The sequence below is a fragment of the Erpetoichthys calabaricus genome, chromosome 2 (genome assembly GCF_900747795.2).
Source record: "Erpetoichthys calabaricus chromosome 2, fErpCal1.3, whole genome shotgun sequence".
NCBI classification, from domain to species: domain Eukaryota; kingdom Metazoa; phylum Chordata; class Cladistia; order Polypteriformes; family Polypteridae; genus Erpetoichthys; species Erpetoichthys calabaricus.
Genome location: NC_041395.2, coordinates 1,858,599 through 1,881,332, shown reverse-complemented (window position 1 = coordinate 1,881,332; position 22,734 = coordinate 1,858,599). Strand labels below are relative to the sequence as shown.

Genomic DNA, 22,734 nt, shown 5'->3' with positions numbered 1-22,734 from the left:
AGAGAACTTGATTGATTGTATTATTCTTTGTTTTTTGTTTTTTTTTTAACACCAAAGACCACCTATTACCACCACAAGCTTCACCAGTGAACACATCCAGGTGTGAATCACTGTCTCACTCCTTCGGGTTGCATTTGACCACACTTGCATATTCTTTTTTCCTTGACAAATCCAATCTAGTTTCCATTATCAAGGATATTATATGTCGCTACCAGAATGTGAACTGCTGTCTCTGTCTCCTCCAGATGACCATACAGTAAGCACAGAGCAAATGTTACTAATAATCACCCATATTTTTCACTACATATCATAACAAAGATACTAGGCAAATCTGAACACTAGTAGTGCTCCAGTGATTTCAGTTATCTAAAAAAGTACATTAACTAACCTGAAATTACATTATAATGTTTTTGCACCCGTGGAATACAAAGTACACCAGCAGCATCATTTTGATGCAGGGGAAGCAGAACATACAAGATGGCATATTGTGGACAGAGCACATTTCTTGTACAGAACACATCAAAATGATGCTGAGGGTGTACTGTCTATTCCAGGTTGTATGAAAACATTACAATGCACAGACACAGCATACCTGACAATGGAAGTAAGTAAGTTAAAATTTATTTTTAAAGCAAATATCACAAAGAGCTTAACAATAAAACTCAGAATAAAATGAAATATTGAACAAAATACAGAATACTGACAATAAAAAAGCAAGAGTGAACAATTGGCTTTCTTTGCTTGATTATGTATCTGTCTGTTTGTGATTCAGTCCATGCACCCACATTTTAATTCAGTTGTACTCAAATCATATTTCTTTTTTTCTAAAGGGCACCTTATTCATTGCCAAGTACTGTGTTATATTGATTCTTCCACTGTTTATTCTCACATTTGCATACATCATGCACAGTTTGCCATGTCTGTGAAAACTCTGAAAGGTAGCTGATTCACTCGCAGCTTGTTCCATCCACAATGTGCCATGTCACATATTCTCCTTTACAGTAAGTACACTTGTCAGATTGATGCTGGTGGGGTTCGTTGTATTCCTGGTGTGCAAAAACATTGAAAAGCAATATCAATCAAGTTTATATGTGTGTTTTTAGTTAACTGATAGAACTGCAGCAGCAACAGACTGTGGACAAATTTAGAATTAGCTCACCGTGCTGCTTGTCCTTTAACTGCATATTTCGTGACATTTAAACATGACATATATGCAAACATTTATGCTGCATGCCAAGAAATTATTTTCACATTTGGTGAAGCTGTGTTAGAAATCTATAGCCGTTGTGGGATGGGCAGTAGAGATGCGTTTATTAGCATGCAGTGCTGATGGGCCAGTAGTGAGAACAAAAGGATTCAGATGCCACTTGGTGTAGCCTTGGAGGTTACAGATCTGAAAAAATGCATGGTGGATCTAGCATTAAGAAGAAAACTCACATGATTTGAGTATGCATCCGCCACCAAAACACTGTGTCTGTATGTAATGCAGTCCATATGCGAACATTGCATATAAAAAACATGATTTACAAACACATTGCATAGGAAAAAACTGATTTGAGGACACATCTGCCACCAGTATTGGTAAATATTTTAAATCTCATACAGTCACAACGTTTTGATGGCAGAAGCATATCATTTCAGAACACATGGACAGATTTTCCACTATATCAGACACTGGCACACTTATGTGCAGAGCATCATTTATCACAAGCCATGGCAGAACATAACCATTAATGAACAGCTGTTACCCAGTGGAACAGCTGTTACCCGTGCTGCTGAGAGAGAGAGCCTGCGCGTGCAGCTGAGCAGGGATCCTGGGTGTTTGTGTCAGTGTTATTCAATGTTTTTACATTAGTTTACTATTACACTGTGCATTCTATGGTGTAATTAACTATATTTGTGCTTAATCTTTAAAAAAATCTATTTACATACAGTTCGTATGGTCTGGAACGGATTAATTGTATTTACATACAATCCTATGGGGGAAATTGCTTCGGTTCACAACCAAATCGGTTTACGACCAGGGGTTTGGAACGAATTATGGTCGTGAACCGAGGTTCCACTGTACTTGTCAAGAAAACTGCTGGGTACTGTGGCCATATTGTCTCACACAGTCAGATACAGTTCTAGAGATGAGTGTACATATCTGGAGATAATTTCACTAGTGGATATTGTAAAAATCTGCCACTGACAAGGCTGTGCCCACAGAGTTTCCCTTTTAAAAACCCACCCCAAATTTCCTCCAGGCTGTGCCTTTTAAACAGTTGTTGTTGTTGCAGTGTCTCTAGAGGAGCTTTGTGGTCTGTATGTGTCATGGTAAAATACTGAGACTGCATTCTGGTGTGGTACATTTAGCATTTACAATTGGATAGTAATATTAACTTTAGTTATTTGTTTAGACATGCAGCCTCCTCCGAGGATCTGATGGAGTCATGTCTATGCTGTTAGACGCGTCTACTGTTTTGTGTGTGCTGACTACAGAAGTCTGTGTCTCCTGTGGTTTGTTATCAACAGCTAAAGGACCTTGCGTAATGGAAGTTCTTTTCAACTCATTTTTGTGGGTGACCCTGAATCCACCTTCTTGAGTCAACATATTTGTAAATGTAGTTGCCAGCTACTTTAAACTCACATTGATTCTGCTGATATCATTGTAAGTGTGAATGACAGACCACATGTACTGAGTGGCAATACATTGTTAACATTTACCACTGGCCCAGTGGTGGCTTCTAATGACAAAGTATAACTTGATTTAACAAAATGATTTTTTTCACTTGCAATGAGATATGTTTATTACTAACATATATACTGTGTTCTCTGCATACATGACACAGGTTTATATGTTAAATAGGGGTCTTAGTTGAAACCTTTCAGGCTTAGGCAGTTTATTCAATTAAATTCAGTTGAGTTATATATAGCGCCATTCACTCAGTGCAGGTGAGGAGCTGTACAACAACTTCACAGGTATGAGTTTAATAGATAACCTGTGACATTAGAAACAGTAGAAAATGCTTTGATGCAAACAGGCCATATGCCCCAACAAAGCGCACCAGTCTTATCCACCTACTTCTTCCAAAATAATCTCAAGTCAGGTTTTGAAGGTCAAAGTTTCTCCCTGTGGACAAATAAAGTCTGTCTGTCTGTCTGTCTAAAGTCCTCCTGTCTACCACATGACTTGGTCACTTATTCCATGTGTTTGTGGTTCTCTGTGTGAAGAAAAACCTCCTAATGTTTGTGTGAAATTTCCCCTTTACAAATTTCCAACGGTGTCCCCGTGCTCTTGATGAACTCATTTTAAAGTCACAGTCTCAACCCACTGGAATAATTCCCTTCATAATTTTAAACACTTAAATCTGTGTTTGCTTAAAATGAAGAGGTTCAGCTGTTCACCTTGTTAATGGCTTCTGAACACTGTCTGGCACTTGATAGTATCGAGTTCACTACGACTCCTAAATCGATTTTCGAAAATCGATTTTCGATTTTCATTGTGTATTTACTGACATTACATTTCATCTGCTACAAATCTGCCCAAGCCTGTATGTTGTTCTAGTTCCTCTGTAATGATTCAATGGATTCTCAATTATCTGCCAATCTACCTATCTTGGTATCATCTGTGAAGTTTGTACTTGCAGATGGTATCATATACTTGTTATTTATATTCATATCCATATCATTTATATGTGTTAAAAATAGCTGCGGCACCAGCACTGCCCCCTGCTGGAAACCACTCTTAGCATCACCCAGTTCTGATAAGGTTCTCCACACCCTCTGCTTCCAGACCCTGAACTCCCACTTCTTTTAGTCTGATGCTCAAAACATCTAAAAGTCATGATAAATAATATCGCTCCACTTTGATTGTAACCTTTTGTTGTTTCTCCATAGAATGTCAGCATATTAGTAAAACATGACCTCCCTCTTTTGAACCCATGCTGACTGCTCAGTAAAACTTCTGTTCTTGACATGTGTTGCTCAGTCTTCTAAATAATTGTCATGTTTGGAAAGCGTTCCTCCTCCAGTCTTATCCTGAACACAGGTTCACCACAGGGTTGTGTGCTGAGCCTAATGCATTTCATTCTCCTCTTACACAATTGCACTCCCACGTACCCCTCATATGTGATTGAAATTTGCTTATAACACTACAGTAGTGGGCCTGATTGCAAATAATCATGAGAAAGCCTACAGGCCGGAGGTTGAACACTTTGCACTTTCCATCTTTGTCACATTTCCTGTGTTCACTAATTCCTCTACTTTTCTAATGCTGAAAACTTGTCCCTACTTTGATCACATCCTGCATCATTTATTGTAACTCCAAACTGGCAGGTTCTGATTCAAATCTTACTGTATGTCACAGCACCAGTTGATTCAAAACTCTGCTGCAAAAGTCCTTACATGAACCAGCAACATCACACTCACCCTGCTTCACCTTCACTGGCTCCCTGTGTCTTACAGGATTGAATTTAAAACTCTAAAGCTTTAAATGGACCACATCAGTGACCATCTCCATCACTCCGCTCCTGTTCACCCACTAAGTTCCTCTGATTCTGGCCATCTTGTTGTGCCCAATGCTAACCTGCACTCTGTGGGTGACAGCAGGGCCTTCAGCTGTAGAGCACCAGGACTCTGGAGTGACCTCCCGAAATTCATGAGATCAGCTGACTCACTTCATTCTTTTAAAAAACAACTTGAAACTCATCTGCTGAGGAAGGCGTTTAACTTAACTAACATTCTGATGCTTCTTTCAGTTTTCCTGTCTGTCTGATGATGCTCAGGATAATTTGTGTGTCTGTGTTATATCACAAATTATGCAGTTTGTTCAGGCTTTTCTTTTAGTATTGATTTTAGTATTTTACTCTACTTTATTTTCTTTATTCTGCTTAATGCTTTGTATATCATGTATTTATCTGTGTTCTCTACAGAAAATATTTGTATCTAATGTTACATAAACTCTGATATTCGTTCTGAGACTCTGTGAAGCGCCTTGAGCATGGGAAAGCCGCTATGTACATAAAATGTATTATTATTATTATTATCATTATTACATGCACACACATAAATGGGTTAAGGTGAATAACCGGATTAAGGCAGAAACCCTAATAATCTGCATTTACATGTGCAAGTAATCTTCTGGAGGTATCCTTTGGCAAAACACTTTGACATCATTTATCTGTGCAAAAGAATTAAATGTTCATCATCAGCCACCATTAATCCAAAAATCAGCATGATGCCTGTGATACTTTTCTTTTGTTTTACAAATATGTTTAGTCAAATTGACACTTTATTTATTATTTTCTGTTATTGTAATACATACAGCTCACTCTTTTCTTTTTGGCTATGCAACTGAACCCTGTAAAGGACCTTCATACAGGTATGTGTGATTCTGGCCTTACACCCAGTGCTGCTAGAATTGTAGTAACACAAGTATTTTTATTTTAATAAGATAAGTATTGTGTCATGTTACTCTTTTACTTTAAAAAGTAATCAAACTATGTAATGCACATTACTTCAAACACTACTACTGCTCTCAAGATTGTGTTGCTGAGTTTAGCACTGTATGTTCAGTTCATGAACACAAATTTAGCGATTTCTACAATACTGAGACAGATTATTTCAGGCATGAGAAGGAATAATGTGATCACCATAACATTTTCCTCTGGGAAAGTATTTTGTTGACACTTCTACCTGTAGCTGCTGAAAGTGTGTATGTGAAGCAAATACATGCACTGGCTGACAAAGTTCAACGGACATGTGCAGAGTACAAAATCCTTAACAGTAACCCGGTTATGTGGACAGATATTTGGGTCATTCACAGAGAAACCTACCTCTGATAAAGAAGCTTTGTCAGAGGCCAACAACACAATTTGTCTAACCTTAATAAGGGTTTCCATGGCATTTTAGAAATCAGATTTCTGTGAAAAATCGAGTTATTGAAGTGCATGTGAAGGCACTAATGTCTTAATACATTTAATACTCACATAACTGTGAAACCCCAACAATGTCTACATTTTTTTGGGTAGTTGAGACAGTCCTGTTTACCACAACAGCTTTTGAAGAACTTTTGCCACAGCACTGTTGAAAATATTTTTTAGATTGTCCTCCTAAATCTGGACAATGTCTAGCTGACTGAGGAATAAGGATAGAGCCATCACTAGGGACACAACACATCCAGGCCACCAACTATTTCACCTGTTACTATCAGGAAAGCAATCAGATAACACACTAACAGACTGAGGAAGAGCACTTTTTCTCTAAGAGCCATGTTTTCCATCTCCCCTTCACTCCTTAAAAGACTGCCAGACTAACACACACACATACACACACACATACAAACATACACAAAATACAGAAAAGTATTCACACAATTGAACATCAGAGGACTGAACATTGTTATTGATAAAGATGTTGCTACTATTTATTTATTATATTGCTTCTGGGCATTCTGGGCATCTTAATAATTGCAAATGGTGAAACATGCTGCATTTTAGTAAGTACTGCATATAGGAGCATCTTTATACTGTATATAGTAAGTACCTTTATTATACATAATGTTACTTAAATATGATATATACCAGTAATAAATATTATATATACCAAGGAAATAAGACTATTGATTTACTGTATGCAAACGTTAAAGACGCATACAGCGCCACCCCGCTGCCTGCGCTTGGGAAAGCAGATCATAACCTGGTTCTGCTTCAGCCTCACTATAAACCAAAAGTGAGAGTCCTACCTGTAACCACACGATCATTCAGGAAGAGGACCCCGGAGGCTGAGAAGACTCTGAGAGAATGTTTTGGATCTACAGAGTGGGATATCCTGCAGGGATCACATAGTGAGAACATTGAGGAGGTTGTTGACTGCACTACTGACTACATCAACTTCTGTATGGACATTGTAGTTCCAGTAAGAACAGTACGCTGCTATGCTAACAACAAGCCATGGATTACAAGTGACATCAAGGGCCTTTTGAACCAGAAGAAAAGGGCTTTTAAAGGCGGTGATCAACATGAGCTCAAGCGCGTGCAGAAGGAACTCCAAGTCCAACTCAGAGCGGCGATGGAGCAGTACAGGAGAAAGCTGGAGCAGAAGTTGCAGAATAACAGCATGAAGGAAGTGTGGGATGGGATGAAGATCATCACTGGCTGCAGCTCGAAGCGGGGTGCCACCATCGAGAGAGACGTGAAGAGAGCAAACCAAATGAACAACTTCTTTAACAGGTTTGACCACCCTAACCCACTCTCACTCTCACCTTGGAGTACTGCACCCTCCACACATCCTTCTGCTGATACCAGCATTGGAGAGACATCCCCACCCATAATTACAACAGCGCAAGTGAGCAGAGAGCTGAGGAGACTTCGTGCCAGCAAAACAGCAGGTCCAGATGGAGTATCGCCATGACTGCTGAAGGTCTGTGCATCGGAGCTGGGGGGTCCTCTACAGCACATCTTCAACCTGAGCCTGGAACAGGGGAGAGTCCCAAGGCTTTGGAAAATATCTTGCATCACCCCAGTCCCAAAGGTATCACGTCCTAGTGAGCTGAATGACTTCCAGCCTGTTGCTCTGACATCACATGTGATGAAGACCATGGAGAGACTGCTGCTTCACCACCTGAGGCCATCGACCCTCTGCAGTTTGCATATCAGGAGAAGGTGGGAGCGGAGGATGCCATCATCTATATGCTACACCGATCCCTCTCCCACTTGGACAGAGTCAGTGGTGCTGTAAGAATTATGTTTCTAGACTTCTCTAGCGCCTTCAACACAATCCAACCTCTGCTCCTTAGGGACAAGCTGACAGAGATGGGAGTAGATTCATACCTGGTGGCATGGATCATGGACTATCTTAAAGACAGACCTCAGTATGTGCGTCTTGGAAACTGCAGGTCTGACATTGTGGTCAGCAACACAGGAGCGCCACAGGGGACTGTACTTTTTCCGGTTCCTGTTCAGCCTATATACATCGGACTTCCAACACAACTCGGAGTCCTGCCATGTGCAAAAGTTCGCTGATGACACTGCTATCGTGGGCTGCATCAGGAGTGGGCAGGAGGAGGAGTATAGGGACCTAATCAATGACTTTGTTAAATGGTGCGACTCAAACCACCTACAACTGAACACCAGCAAAACCAAGGAGCTGGTGATGGATTTTAGGAGGCCCAGACCCCTCATAGACCCAGTGATCATCAGAGGTGACTGTGTGCAGAGGGTGCAGACCTATAAATATCTGGGAGTGCAGCTGGATGATAAATTAGACTGGACTGCCAATACTGATGCTCTGTGCAAGAAAGGACAAAGCCGGTTATACTTCCTTAGAAGGCTGGCGTCCTTCAACATCTGCAATAAGATGCTGCAGATGTTCTATCAGACAGTTGTGGCGAGCGCCCTCTTCTACGCAGTGGTGTGCTGGGGAGGCAGCATTAAGAAGAAGAACGCCTCACGCCTGGACAAACGGGTCTGTCTGTCTGTCTGTCTGTCTGTCTGTCTGTCTGTCTGTCTGTCTGTCTGTCTGTCTGTCTAATGGCGCACTGCTATAACAATAATGTGCAGTGAATACACTTGACTTGACCATTCCTAGTTTTCCTCCTCTTTCACTGTACGTTTAGCACTCTGCTCAGAGGTTGATGCGCTTGCTGTTTCTTCTTTTCTCCACCCTAGTGCTCTGCTTCTTCTCTTTTTTTTGTCAGCATTTTTTCGCGTTAAAACTGATTAAGTCCGTGTTTGTGTTGCAATTACTTAGTACATTTTCTTTAATTTTTCACCTAAGCTGGCACTTAAGTCTTCAATCTGCCTCAAGAATGATTTAAGATTTGAAGAGGCAGAGGAAGTGAAGGTGAAGGTGGTAGGGATGAAAACGGCACCCGTACACACGGCCGCCCTGCTGGCCGCTGCCGAGAGTTGATTCTACAATAAAATAAAAAGAGGACTAACTTTGGAGGTCAGTCATCACCCTGAAAGCGGATAGTAGATGTCACGCAGTATATGTGTACCAAATTTCAGGTCAATAGGCCAAATGGTTTGAGAGCTACAGGTGATTTAAAATCCTTGACAGACAAACGGACAGCCATGGTAGCGTATTTTATATGAAGACCAGTAAACTCCCGATTCTCTAAAGAATCACAAATCTAAGAATGGCAATTACTTTCTGTTCCCTCCAATTTTTGTAGGGATGTAAGATCATGGAGGGTGGGAGCGTCCTGGGAAAGTTTTCATTTAATGAAAGAAATATATTTGTAGTAAAGCTGTTTCCTTTTGGAGCCATGACTCGTTTGGTTCTGGTGTTTCAGAAGCGCGTTGTAGGCGCCTTCATTCATTGTTTTTATCCATGTAGTGTCCTTTTTGTTTTCCTATGGGTGTGTTGTTAGCTAGACGTCATTTGCTGTTAAGAATTATAATTGGACCGCTGATCACAGGCACTGTGGAGTAGCTGACTGCTGGCACTGTCAGTAGTCACAACTACCTCAAGTTTAAATACATACACATATAGAGATAGACGCCGCGTTCACTGTGTTTCCCAGTAGACACGATACGTGAGCCTTATTGCGAGTGGCAAAAGTGCCATTTAAACTAATACAGGTAGACATGGACACTGGGTTTTCTGATGAAAAAACAATAACATTTAAAACAGTATCGTTTATATACAACAGATTTTGGTGAATCGTTTAAATGCAATTATTAATATCCATTTACACACTAATAATGGCAATTATTAAATAATAATAATAATAATTATTATTATTATTAACCATTCCTCCCATATAAGTAACATTTTGGGGACTGCCTTCACACTTCTCTCGCTCACTCAGATCTTGTAATTTGAGAGTATTCAGTCTGGCAATATGGTGCAGCCTTAGTTTGTGGAAGACAGACACAACTAAAGACATGAGCATACAATGATGGTTGTCACTTTCGAACTGTGTTTCCTAAATGTGTTCCTTGAGAAAGAACATCATCAAGTTTGAGACATGTTAACAGCTAACAACAATCTACATAGTGACTAAATACGTTTAGCCATAACGTTGTTTGGAGGCTTACTTGAGCACATAAATGCATAGCTTTGCTAGCTTAGCCTGGCTTAGCTAAAGTAAAGATTATAAAACGTGATTTTCTAACGGCCAAATATAACCAAAGCAATTGTTCAGCCTTACCTATGAAATGTAATCCCCCGGGATCTGGTGTGGAGCGTACAGCGGTTTGTACAATCCCAAGCAGCATATTATTCATTACTTCACTCCGCAGCAGTGCCACTCACAATATGGCGGCGATGTTGACGTACGATTCTGCTAGTCATGGGGCGTCTAGTTATTCTATGTCAATGTTTAAATATGTCACCATGGCAACTTGTTGGCATACATGCTTTACGTCATGTTTAGTTTACAGGTGGTGTTGTGTTGTTTGGGCGCCACTTACTGACTTTGGGAAGCCGCTGGGTTTGACTGTGAGTGCGCGTGCGCTTTTGGCACGGGTTGCGTCCGGTGTCTGTGTATATATACAATGTTCGTAAACATTACTAAACGAAGGTTTTATATGCGGTGGTGTGCGCGTTCGGGCGGCGGTTGTATTGTGACCTGAAGTTTAGTTTACAGGTTGTGTTGTGTTGTTTGGGCGCTACCTACTGAGTCTGGGAAGCCGCTGGGTTTGACTCTGGGACACTGAGTCGCAGTGCGCGTGTGCTTCGATGCATCCTTCATCCTGCGTCCATCATCCTGCGTCCATCATCCTGCGTCTGTACATATATACAACCTTCGGTTAGTAATATAGGTAGTATATGCGGTTCATTTCAATAGCAATTTTACTGTCTTATTGTAATCTCTGTGTAGTTGTGATGTTTATGTCTAGTTATACATTAATTCTTCGGTCTACTTTTTATATACATTCGGTTATAAAGGCAGAGATGTCAACTAAATTTCATTGTATGGAAGTCTAATGACAATAAAGCTCACTCTCTCTTAATATTTCCTTCCATTTTAAGCATACTGGCCTGTAGTTTTCAGAATCTGCACAATCACATTTTTTATATAACAGGATAATATTTGCTATATCCCAGTCCTTAGCAATTTCTCTAGTGTACAGTAAATATCTAAAAATATGTGCCAAGGGTTATATTTGTACTCATTAAGCTCCTTAATTATTCCATGACAAATGTTCTCTGATTCTGGTGATTTGATTGTTTTCAGCCTATTTAATCTGAACTGCACTTCTCTCTATAATTTCCAAATCCCTCAGTACTTCCTTAGTAGCCCCTTTTACCTCTGGGAGTTTATCCACTTCCTTACAAGTGAAGATGTCAGAGAAATGTGAATTTTGAGCATTCACTATTTCACTGTCTGTATATTTTAAACCCCAGTTTATCCCTTTGTCACATCCTTTCAAATTCCGCTACCATAAAGTTAAACTTAACAGTTTTAGTCTTTGCATCCATGCTCTTCCAAAACATTGAGAATTGTATTATATTATGGTCACATGACCCCATGACAGACTCAAATCAATGTATGTTTTTATTATGTAATAGTAATAACTACTCAAAATGGTAAATGCAAGGAGTTAGGAGACCTAGGTTCTCTTCTTGGGTCCTCCCTGCGTGGAGTTTGCATGTTCTTCCCGTGTCTGCGTGGGTTTCCTCCCACAGTCCAAAGACATGCAGGTTAGGTGCATTGGCGATTCTAAATTGTCCCTGGTGTGTGCTTGGTGTGTGTGTTAGCACACCCTGTGGTGGGCTGGCGCCCTGCCTAGGGTTTGTTTCCTGCCTTTAGCCTTGTGTTGGCTGGGATTGGCTCCAGCAGACCCCGTGACCCTGTAGTTAGGATATAGAAGGTTGTATGATGGATGGATTGACAGTTCTTACTTCTACACCAGCCAGGCAGACATGTTTAGGTTGTGTCGACTAATTTTTGGGCTTTGGTTTTTACCTCATTGACAGCAACATGTAAATTGAATGATTTCTTTTTCTTCAGTTATATTCTTGAATAAAAGTGCACTTGTTTTGTTATACCTTTTGTGAAAGTGTTTATTTGATATTTGGACTTAAAGCTTCACACATTATACACTTCATGTCAGCATTTTGTCATTATTACTAAAACTTGGAATAATGTTCTGTTTTACTTATGTGTTCAATATTTCTTGTTTCACATTTCCTGTCATCTTACATTTACACAGATCATTGTAGACATGGAACACAAATGTATGTATCCCAAATAACAATATATTATTTAACCCATACAATTCCAGACACCTCACTCCCAGATAAAGAGGCTTCAGTATCTGACTTGACTTCAGCCTCCGCAGTGGGGGATGAGTGAGCAGGCTGCCAGCTGCTTGTGCCGATTGACACATTTGCAAAACAAAGACGTTGATGAAGAGGTGCAAAGGAATTTAACGTGGCCCAGCATTAACAACTTTTCTCATAGCTTCTGGGATTCTAGTGTTAAAGACTTCCATTCATAGTATTATGAGATGCTCAGATTCATCTCCTCTAGACCCACACTTATATTTTACACCTCCATCATGTCTCCCATTTGTTTGGTCTTATGCTTACTAAACTTTAGGAAACATAAGAACTAAAGAAATTTGACCAATTAGAAGAGGGCACTCAGTCCATCAAGCTTGTTTGTTTAGCTAACTGCTAATCTGTCCCAGCACCTCATCCAGATCCGTCTTAAAGGTTGTTAAGGTTTCTGCTTCAATTCCATGACTCGGTAATTTCTTCCAGACTCCCACAACTTTTTGCTTGGATAACTGATTTCTGACTTCAGTCCTAAATGCTGCACCTCTGCTCAGACTAAACAAGTTAAAATCTCAGAGTCTGTCAGAGCATGACATGCCCTTAAGTCCTGGATGCAGTTTGTTTCTCTCAGCCAAGTTCACCGTTGCCCCCATGACTGTGATCCACTAGGTTCGGTCAGTAGTTCTCTCAGACTTCACTCAGGTATGACTGTCACTGTAGCTAATTTCTTTCTTTCTCTCTCTGTGTCTCCCTTACCTTTGACTGATACAGTGATCCCTCGCTATATCACGCTTCGCCTTTCGCAGCTTAAATCTATTCCGGATTTTATATGTAAGCATATTTAAATATATATCGCAGATTTTTTGCTGGTTCGCGGATTTCTGAGGACAATGGGTCTTTTAATTTCTGGTACATGCTTCCTCAGTTGGTTTGCCCAGTTGATTTCATACAAGGGACGCTATTGGCAGATGGCTGAGAAGCTATCCAACTTACTTTTCTTTCTCTCTCTCTTGTGCTGACTATCTGTGATCCTGACGTAGGGGGTGTGAGCAGGGGGGCTGTTCGCACACCTAGACGATACGGACGCTCGTCTAAAAATGCTGAAAGATTATCTTCACGTTGCTATCTTCTGTGCAGCTGCTTCCTGAAGTGACATGCTGCACGGTGCTTCGCATACTTAAAAGCTCGAAGGGCACGTATTGATCTTTGACTGTTTGTTTTTCTCTGGCTCTCTCTCTCTCTCTCTCTCTCTGTCTCTCTCTCTCTCTTCCTGCCCCTGACGGAGGGGGTGTGAGCTGCCGCCTTCAACAGCTTTGTACCGGCGGTGCTTCGCATACTTAAAAGCCAAACAGCCCTATTGATTTGTTTGCTTTCCTCTGTCTTTCTGACAGACTCTGCTCCTGACGCGCACTCCTTTGAAGAGGAAGATATGTTGCATTCTTTTAATTGTGAGATGGAACTGTCAACTCTGTCTTGTCATGGAGCACAGTTTAAACTTTTGAAAAAGAGACAAATGTTTGTTTGCAGTGTTTGAATAACGTTCCTGTCTCTCTACAACCTCCTGTGTTTCTGCGCAAATCTGTGGCCCAAGCATGACAATATAAAAATAACCATATAAACATATGGTTTCTACGTCGCAGATTTTCTTATTTCGCGGGTGGCTCTGGAACGCAACCCCCGCGATGGAGGAGGGATTACTGTATTGCAGTTTCCAGGCCCTGATAACAAAAATAGAGTAAAATGAGGGAGATCTCATTGCAGTATGGCCGTGTTTTAGACAAGCTCAGTGTCCCAACCCCACAATTACTCTCTTTTCTATGAATTAACCTCAACAAACTTTCTATCTAAGTTGCTACATATCTTTCTTACTTGATGCTCGTCAATATGGATCTCTCAGGATGAAAGAATCACCCTGATTCTCCAAACTCAAGCCTAGTGAAGAAAGCTCAGAGGACTTGAATGTGACACTACAAAGAAGTTTATTGGACCTTCATGTAGACCTTGTTGAGCTCAGCAACAGAAATTATCATCCATCTTTATTCAGGTTCATGCTCAAGTCGAGCCAGCTTCTATAGTTGAGGATCGGACCGCCAAGGTCCCTGCCTTCGGCCACCACCCAACTCACACTGCACCCGACCTCCTTGGCCCCTCCCATAGGTAGTGAGCCCATAGGAAGGGGGACCCACGTTGCCTCTTCGGGCTGTGCCCGGCCGAGCCCCATGGGTGCAAGCCCGGACACCAGGCGCTCGCCATCGAGCCCCACCTCCATGACTGGTTCCAGAGGGGGGTGCCGGTGACCCACGTCCGGGCGAGGGAAAATGCTGTCCAAATTTTTTATTCATCATAAAAGGTCTTTTGAACCGCACTTTGTCTCATCCCTCACCTAGGACCAGTTTGCTTTGGGTGGCCTTATCAGGGGCATAAAGCCCCGGACAACAGAGCTCCTAGGATCACTGGGACACGCAAACCCCTCCACCATGATAAGGTGGTGGTTCGAGGAGGAGTTTTTTTTGTAGATGATGTCTTTTTGCAGCTGATGTTGTCCTGTTTGCTTCATCAGGCCGTGATCTTCAGCTCTCTCTGGATCGGTTCGCAGCTGAATGTGAAGCGGTTGGGACGGGAATCAGCACCTCCAAATCCGAGACCATGGTCCTCAGCCGGAAAAGGGTGGAGTGCCCTCTCATGATTGGGAGCGAGATCCTGCCTCAAGTGGAGGAGTTCAAGTATCTTGGGGTCTTGTTCACAAGTGAGGGAAGAATGGAGCGTGAGATCGACAGGCGGATCAGTGCTGCATCCGCAGTGATGTGGGCTCTGCATCGGTCTGTCGTGGTGAAAAAGGAGCTGAGCTGTAAGGCAAAGACTATGTCTCCCGGCTGGCCTGGGAATGCCTCGGGATTCTCCCAGAAGAGCTAGAAGAAGTGGCCGGGGAAAGGGAAGTCTGGGTATCTCTGCTCAAGCTGCTGCCCCCGCGACCCGACCTCGGATAAGCGGAAGAGGATGGATGGATGGATGGATGGCTCAAGTCGAGCTGCATGCAGCTGAGAGTTGCTCAAGCACTCTGGGAGAAACCTTCTGAACAAGAAGACAGAGCTAAGAGAGACAACATTAGAAGGGGTATATGTTTGATTACCTGGAAAAGCAATGGCTTATTAAATTTTCTAAATTTTAGAAGTGTTGCAGGTGCATAGGATATATTCAAGGGACAGCAATACTATGCGTTCACATCCAACTATAGTCAAGCTGCTCTGTTATTCTTACAGAATTACCATCCTGAAGGAGGCACATAAACTTCAAAATGTAACCTATGAAGATCGAAAGATATGCCCTATGCTGATTATTTGATCCACACACACATAAACACAAGGCCATGTCTCCAGTGATCAAGAAGGCTCAACAACTCTACATATTCCTAATTTATCCAGCAAAGCTTCAGATCTCCTATCCAGGAGGGAACCAGATGTACAATGACCCTCAACAAGTACTTAATGCTCTGGACATACAGTATTCTTTTCCAGGGCACCTGACCGCTTTGACAGCTGTATGTATGTATATATATTAACGAGTAACTAAGTGGTTTCATTGAGGATTTTAAAACTCATTTGTCATGGTCAGAGAGTTGACGGGGTTGGGTTCAGGACACGGGTCTAATATGCTCTGGCGGATTTTCATTCACTCCACAGTCAAAATTTTCTTACATTATCCTTTGTGATGTGAATGTGGGGTTTGGAGCAGGATTGTTTGCTAAGGTTTCTCCATGCATGCCCACTTATGGGTGCAACTTGTTGGTGACTTTTCATTTTTGTTAAAGAGACCTCGGTTCTCGGGTGTTTGGGGGTGGGATTCTGGAACTATTGTATAGATTATACGAGGTCACAGGCAGGGTCACGGGACAAACACTATGTTTCTTAACAACTCTCTTTTGATTCTATTTTTTTTTTCTCCTCCATGATGGCTAATCTAATGGTATTTTCCTGCAATGTAAGGTCACTTGAATATTGCTAATTTATTACCTTGGAATAAGGTCGATATAGCCTATTTGCAAGAATCCCATCTCTTCACCAAAGATGTTCACAGGGTGGCCTCTAAGTGCTATTACGTGTGACATCCTCCTCTGCCACGAGTAAGAAACATGGAGTTTTGGTATTAGTTTACTGTGCTTTGCTGCTGATGGTTCCTGGTTCTGGAGGTGATCTACAGGGCTGGTTTTCCTATGCTTTAATGGAGATTGGTGGAAGAAAATTTGCCAGCATTGTAGTTTTTGGTCTAATTCCATATAATAATACTTTCTTTGCTGATATAACAAAATGCATCCTTGCCGTTACTGAATTCCAACTAATCACTGGTATGGAGGCAATTATTGACCCCACTGCTTGATGAATCTCCCTCACTGATAAAACACTGTATCACCCCCCCCCCCCCTTCATGAACGTTTGCCAATTCGTTATGGGACTAAACCTTGTTGATTCTTTTAAGTTATTAAATCCCTCCATGAAAGAATTTTAATTCTTCTCTCCCTATTACAAATCTTTTGCCAGAATAGAATATATCTTACTTTCAAAATCTCTTGCCCCCAGCATGAAGAATGTATATTTATTCCTGGTCTTCTCTATCCCACCATCAGCACGTTAATCTTCAAGTTTTTCTTTAGTTTTTCGCAGTTAGGAGACCTAGGTTCTCTTCTTGGGTCCTCCCTGCGTGGAGTTTGCATGTTCTCCCTGTGTCTGCGTGGGTTTCCTCCGGGTGCTCCAGTTTCCTCCCACAGTCCAAAGACTGCAGGTTAGGTGCATTGGCAATCCTAAAATGTCCCTGGTGTGTGCTTGGTGTGTGTGTGCCCTGCGATGGGCTGGCACCCTGCCCAGGGTTTGTTTCCTGCCTTGTGCCCTGTGTTGGCTGGGATTGGCTCCAGCAGACCCCCGTGACCCTGTAGTTAGGATATAGCGGGTTGGATAATGGATGGATGGATGGATTTGACATTGCAGATTAAGATAGATAGATAGATAGATAGATAGATAGATAGATAGATAGATAGATAGATAGATAGATAGATAGATAGATAGATAGATAGATAGATAGATAGATAGATAGATAGATAGATAGATAGATAGATAGATACTTTATTAATCCCAGGGGGAAATTCACATACTCCAGCAGCAAAAAAATATTAAATTAAAGAGTAATAAAAAATGCAGGTAAAAAACAGACAATAACTTGAATAATGTTCAACGTTTACCCCCTCTGGTGGAATTGAAGAGACGCATAGTTTGGGGGAGGAATGATCTTCTCAGTCTGTCAGTGGAGCAGGACAGTGACAGCAGTCTGTCGCTGAAACTGCTCCTCTGTCTGGAGATGACACTGTTTAATGGATGTAGTGGATTCTCCATAATTGATAGGAGCCTGCTGAGTGCCCGTTGCTCTGCTACGGATGTCAAACTGTCCAGCTCCATGCCTACAATAGATCCTGCCTTCCTCACCAGTTTGTCCAGGCGTGAGGCATCCTTCTTCTTAATGCTGCCTCCCCAGCACACCACTGCGTAGAAGAGGGCACTCGCCACAACCATCTGATAGAACATCTGCAGCATCTTACTGCAGATGTTGAAGGATGCCAGTCTTCTAAGGAAGTACAGGCGGCTCTGTCCTTTCTTGCACAGATAATCAGTATTGGCAGTCCGGTCCAATTTATCGTCCAGCTGCACTCCCAGGTATTTCTAGGTCTGCACCCTCTGCACACAGTCACCTCTGATGATCACGGGGTCCATGAGGGGCCTGGGTCTCCTAAAATCCACCACCAGTTCCTTGGTTTTGCTGGTGTTCAGTTGTAGGTGGTTTAAGTCGCACCATTTAACAAAGTCCTTGATGAGGTTTCTATACTCCTCCTCCTGCCCACTCCTGATGCAGCCCACGATAGCAGTGTCGTCAGCAAACTTTTGCACGTGGCAGGACTCTGAGTTATATTGGAAGTCTGATGTATATAGGCTGAACAGGACCGGAGAAAGTACAGTCCCCTGCGGCGCTCCTGTGTTGCTGACCACAATGTCAGATCTGCAATTCCCGAGACGCACATACTGAGGTCTGTTTGTAAGATAGTCCACGATCCATGCCACATGTACTTGTAATGTTTGAATGGCAGTTCATAATTCTCATTTGTCAGATCATCAGCTATTCTAAACATTTCATGAGGACGACTTCTGTTGTCACCTGTTTATCTGAGATGACAGTCTGAGCAATCATAATGTGAGCATTTTTATATGTTTCAAGACTATCTGTCCATACTGTAATGTTGTGGCTCTCCATCTCTGCTCTCATTTTCGGGATTCTCATTTAGGAGTCCAAGCGCTCTCATTAAACCCGGCTGAGTTCCTCTGTGCTTTAGTCACTCTTGTTTTAAGGAGTGTTTAAACGGAATTCCTCACATCCCTCCAGTAACTAAAAGAAGAGACAAACTGAAGGACATTGCATGTCATAAACTGGCAATAATAAATCAAAAGCTGCTAATATCAAACTTTCACTCATGGATGTCCATCTGCCCAAGTAAACACAAAATAAGGAACCTCAGAGTCTCTTGTGACTACAAGTTCATCAACTGAGGTTGTCAGAGGGGAACATTCTTTGTACAGTGGGTGATGTTTTGTCTTTTAGGCAAAGAAACCTGTAAATATTAAATTTAAAAGTCAGTAGATGAAGAGGAAATAGGCACCCATTGTTAGGACTGGGGTGATAAGTTAATAATAATCCTGTTACTGATTGTTGTGATGGCTGTCTACAGGACACAAATATTTGCTCTTGCAAAAGTGTCACCTGCTTTGAAGTGAACTGCTTAAACATACAAACAATACAATCTTGTGATAACAGAACTGCCTCCTTCCTTGGAAAATGTTTGTATCTACCTGTCTTGAAACTTAACATGTCTGGGACATTGGGTTCTAATCAGCATACGTGTACTCCTTGATAGTTGGCAGCAATACTGTTTGTTTACATTATTTGTCAAGTCCAGTGAATTGGTATGTGCCATTGTTTAATCCATTGTCATGTTAATCTAGGCAGGGACTGAAGGAGATTTATACTATTTGGTAGTAGATGTCAGGTGGTTGAGGGACAGTCCACTGAAAACACTGTCAAGACCACTCGCACAGAGCACAGGGGCTCACAGACAGACGAGGGTATGTGGCTGGTACGACACGAGGCAGACAGATGGTGACACCTACCTCCAGGGAGGAATAGATGGCTTCACCAGAGAGACATCGATTGTGGGTCCAGTGAGAGAGAGAAGACTCGCAGAAGGACCGAGCGAAGCTGGTGGACAAGAAGTGAGGCATGCTTAGGTTATCACAGCAACCGAAGGAGTCCAGAAGTAAAAAAAAAAGAATGAGAAAGAGACGCTGATAGGGATTCAACAATTTGGCAAAACTTCTGTTGGGAAACAAGTGTCCATAAAACAGAGTGTTTCCGTGGACAGTTGGATGATTAATTGTTGTGGTAACACAGTGTGCAAACTGGACTCTGCACCAGTAAAGATTATGGACTTGGTCCACTTTATGTTTTTAACAGACTTTTAGAGTGTGGACTTTGCTTTTCTTTTCTAAAAACATTAATTCCTAATATTTTTAGATTCTAATGTTCTTGGTGTACTTTACATTGTCTTGTGTAATACAGGTAACTATTGCTTTTCCTGAAATTGTTGCTGTGTGTTTACTCACCGCTTAGTGTGCTATTATCTGTAAATCTGAAGAGTTCCCAGTCTCTTAACATTAGAATTCCTAAAGTTTACGATTTTTTTTGTTGTCCCTGATCTTCTTGAATTTTCCTGACATACGCCAAGATGCTCATTGCTCCTCATCACTAACAGCCCGCTTTTGTTTTGCAAATGTGTGGATTAGCAGAACACAGCCTTCTACAGCCAACCCCCCCCCCCCCCCCGCCCCCCCGTCACCCCCCATTCAGTCAGATGAAGGCATCGCTCTGCTGCAATCCTCACAGCTCAAGTCTGTGTTGAAGTGCTTATCTGGCAAGTAAGGAAGTAAGGCATTAGACAGGTAATGAAGTGCAGTGATTTGTGTTGGCTGGGATTGGCTCCAGCAGAACCCCGTGACCCTGTGTTCGGATTCAGCGGGTTGGAAAATGGATGGATGGATTTGAAATACATACGTTTCATTTGTGTTCTGTGTCTACAACGATCTGCGTAACTATAGAATGACAGAGGAAATGTGAGGCAAGAAATGCTGAACACATGGCTAAAATAGAAAATGTTTTCATATGTTATCGTAATAACAACAAATATTGACGTGAAGTGTCAGATGTGTGAACCCCAAATATCCAAGAAACGTGGTTTTACTGAAGAATAATAGAAAACCAAATTGCCCAATTGACGTTGCTGAAGCCCAACTATCAGTTGGTCATAGTAAAAGACGTTCACATACATGTATGTGTTTGCGTGTTTCATTTTCAACCAGTTATCAGAGTGGTAACGCTACTCTGGCACGGGTCTATGCAGATGGCATACTGGACAAGCTACTGCTTAGCAATGGTGAGGTAACAGTTTTGAATTCCACCCCAGTTCTGCATTTAGCACTTTGTGTAGTGAGCTGCTTATTATTATTGTCATATAACAAAAGTGTATGTTTGATGTGAGTTTGTAACATCCCATGTAAATTTATGGTACTTCTAAAAGATGTTACTTTTCCTCACATACGGACATTCATGTCAACAAGTAATTTGAACAATATGATAAAAGCTCAACTATTTCTTTATGCTATGGCTTTGAAGTCACATATTCTTCCTTACTTTCTTTTATCTCCTTTCTTTCTTTTTTGTTCTCATTTGTCTTTTTTCTCTTAATTCTAAATCTCCTTTCTCTTGTGCCCCTTTTTTGGGAAAAGATGTCACTCAAATACAAAACCAGTGCCAATGCTCGAACACATCGAGGTAAACTTCAAAGACGTATTCTACTATTAGCTAATACTCCATGTATGATCAAATTTTGGGCAGCATCTAAAGAAAAGACGCCACCAACAAGAACACTTTCATGACTAGACTGTGTGGCACTGGCTTTGTGCTTTTGTAAAATAAAATTATAATATTCAATGTGACACAGTCTGATGTTTTACAGAGACATTTGAAAATGGTGTGACATACTCAATGTCTTTGTTTTCTTTACAGGAAGGACAAGAACAACAACATTTATGTTTGGAAGTACTGGCTGGAATGTAGAAGCCAGGAGAACATCAATGAACTATTCAGTCGAACAGACAAAAAAATCTATGTGAGCACAAACTGGTATAAGAAGACACTGGACAGAGTGAGCAGCTTTATAAAAAGATCCTCTGTGAAGGTTAACATAATATTGGGATGCAATGAAATAACTGGACGTTTTATTGACTACTTGTCAGAATGTGTGGATAAGATATCTTCTATAAGGTCAGTGCCCTCTCATGCTTATGTTAGATTTAGTGCTTTTCTCTGTTTTTTTTGGTAGACTCATTAGGTTTCTATGCTATGGGACTTGCTAGTCGTGTGACTTGTAACATGTCATGTGCTCCCTCCATCACTCACCAGGGGTTTTCTTGTTCCTGATGTACTCCTGTTGTCCATGGAGCTCTTGCTGCTCCATTTGTTTCAGGCTGTCCTCCCAATTGTTATTTGAAAAATCTTGATTTCCACAGCCCACCAGTTTAAACTACATACACAGATCAGTCAAGTAATCAACAAACCCTAGCGGGCCCATTTACACCTTAGTGTTTTCTAGCATTTTAGCACTAGACTAGAACATTATTTTCAATGACACTATTCCCAGTTTAGCATTTTAGCACTGAACAGTTTAAAAAACTCCTGCATGCTGCAGTTTTTGAGCACTTTCAGCTAAATGTTTGTTTCTTTGAAATAGATGATGACGCTCATAATACGCTGGCAAAAGAAAACTGAGGGCATTTACAAAGCATTGTTCCAGGATGTCACTGCCTCTTCTTGGTTGAGCCGTAAGTGAAGCAGCTCATTGAAACAAAAATGCATCCACGTGCTTCAGTCATCTGGTGACAAATACTGAGGAAGTGGTGAAGTGAGCACATACCTTGCAATCAAGTGATATGAATTTAACTGTACTTATAGGTATACATTTAGTTTTATTCAAGTTAAAGTTTAGCACAGATGTTTAAATACATAGGCAGAGAGGGAGTGCAGTCATTCCTTCCTTATTGCGCCAACTGGATGAGGATGATGATGTTCCACCCATTCTCACATATGCCACTGCCTCCACTAAATAGTATCATCTCCAGACAGAAGAGCAGCTTCAGCAACAGACTGCTGTCACCGTCCTGCTCCACTGACAGATTGAGGAGATCGTTCCTCCCACAAACTATGCGACTCTTCTATTCCACCCGTATTGTCTGTTTCTCATCTGCATTATTATCAATCTTTAATTTAATATTGTTCTTTATCAGTATGCTGCTGCTGGAGAATGTGAATTTCCCATTGGGATTAATAAAGTTGTCTGTCTGTCTGTCTGTCTGTCTGTCTGTCTGTCTGTCTGTC

General features: G+C 41.5%; 1 protein-coding gene across 1 annotated transcript in view; it reads left to right on the top strand.

The window, feature by feature from the left end:
• The window catches only part of LOC114643014 (uncharacterized), a gene marked incomplete at its 3' end in the record, with an annotated part of 1,911,439 nt that overhangs the window by 40,552 nt on the left and 1,848,153 nt on the right, over positions 1-22,734 (top strand). The window contains exon 3 of the mRNA XM_051923912.1: positions 21,367-21,624. Coding sequence (XP_051779872.1) covers positions 21,367-21,624 — 258 coding nt within the window. The remainder of the gene's footprint in view (positions 1-21,366; positions 21,625-22,734) is intronic.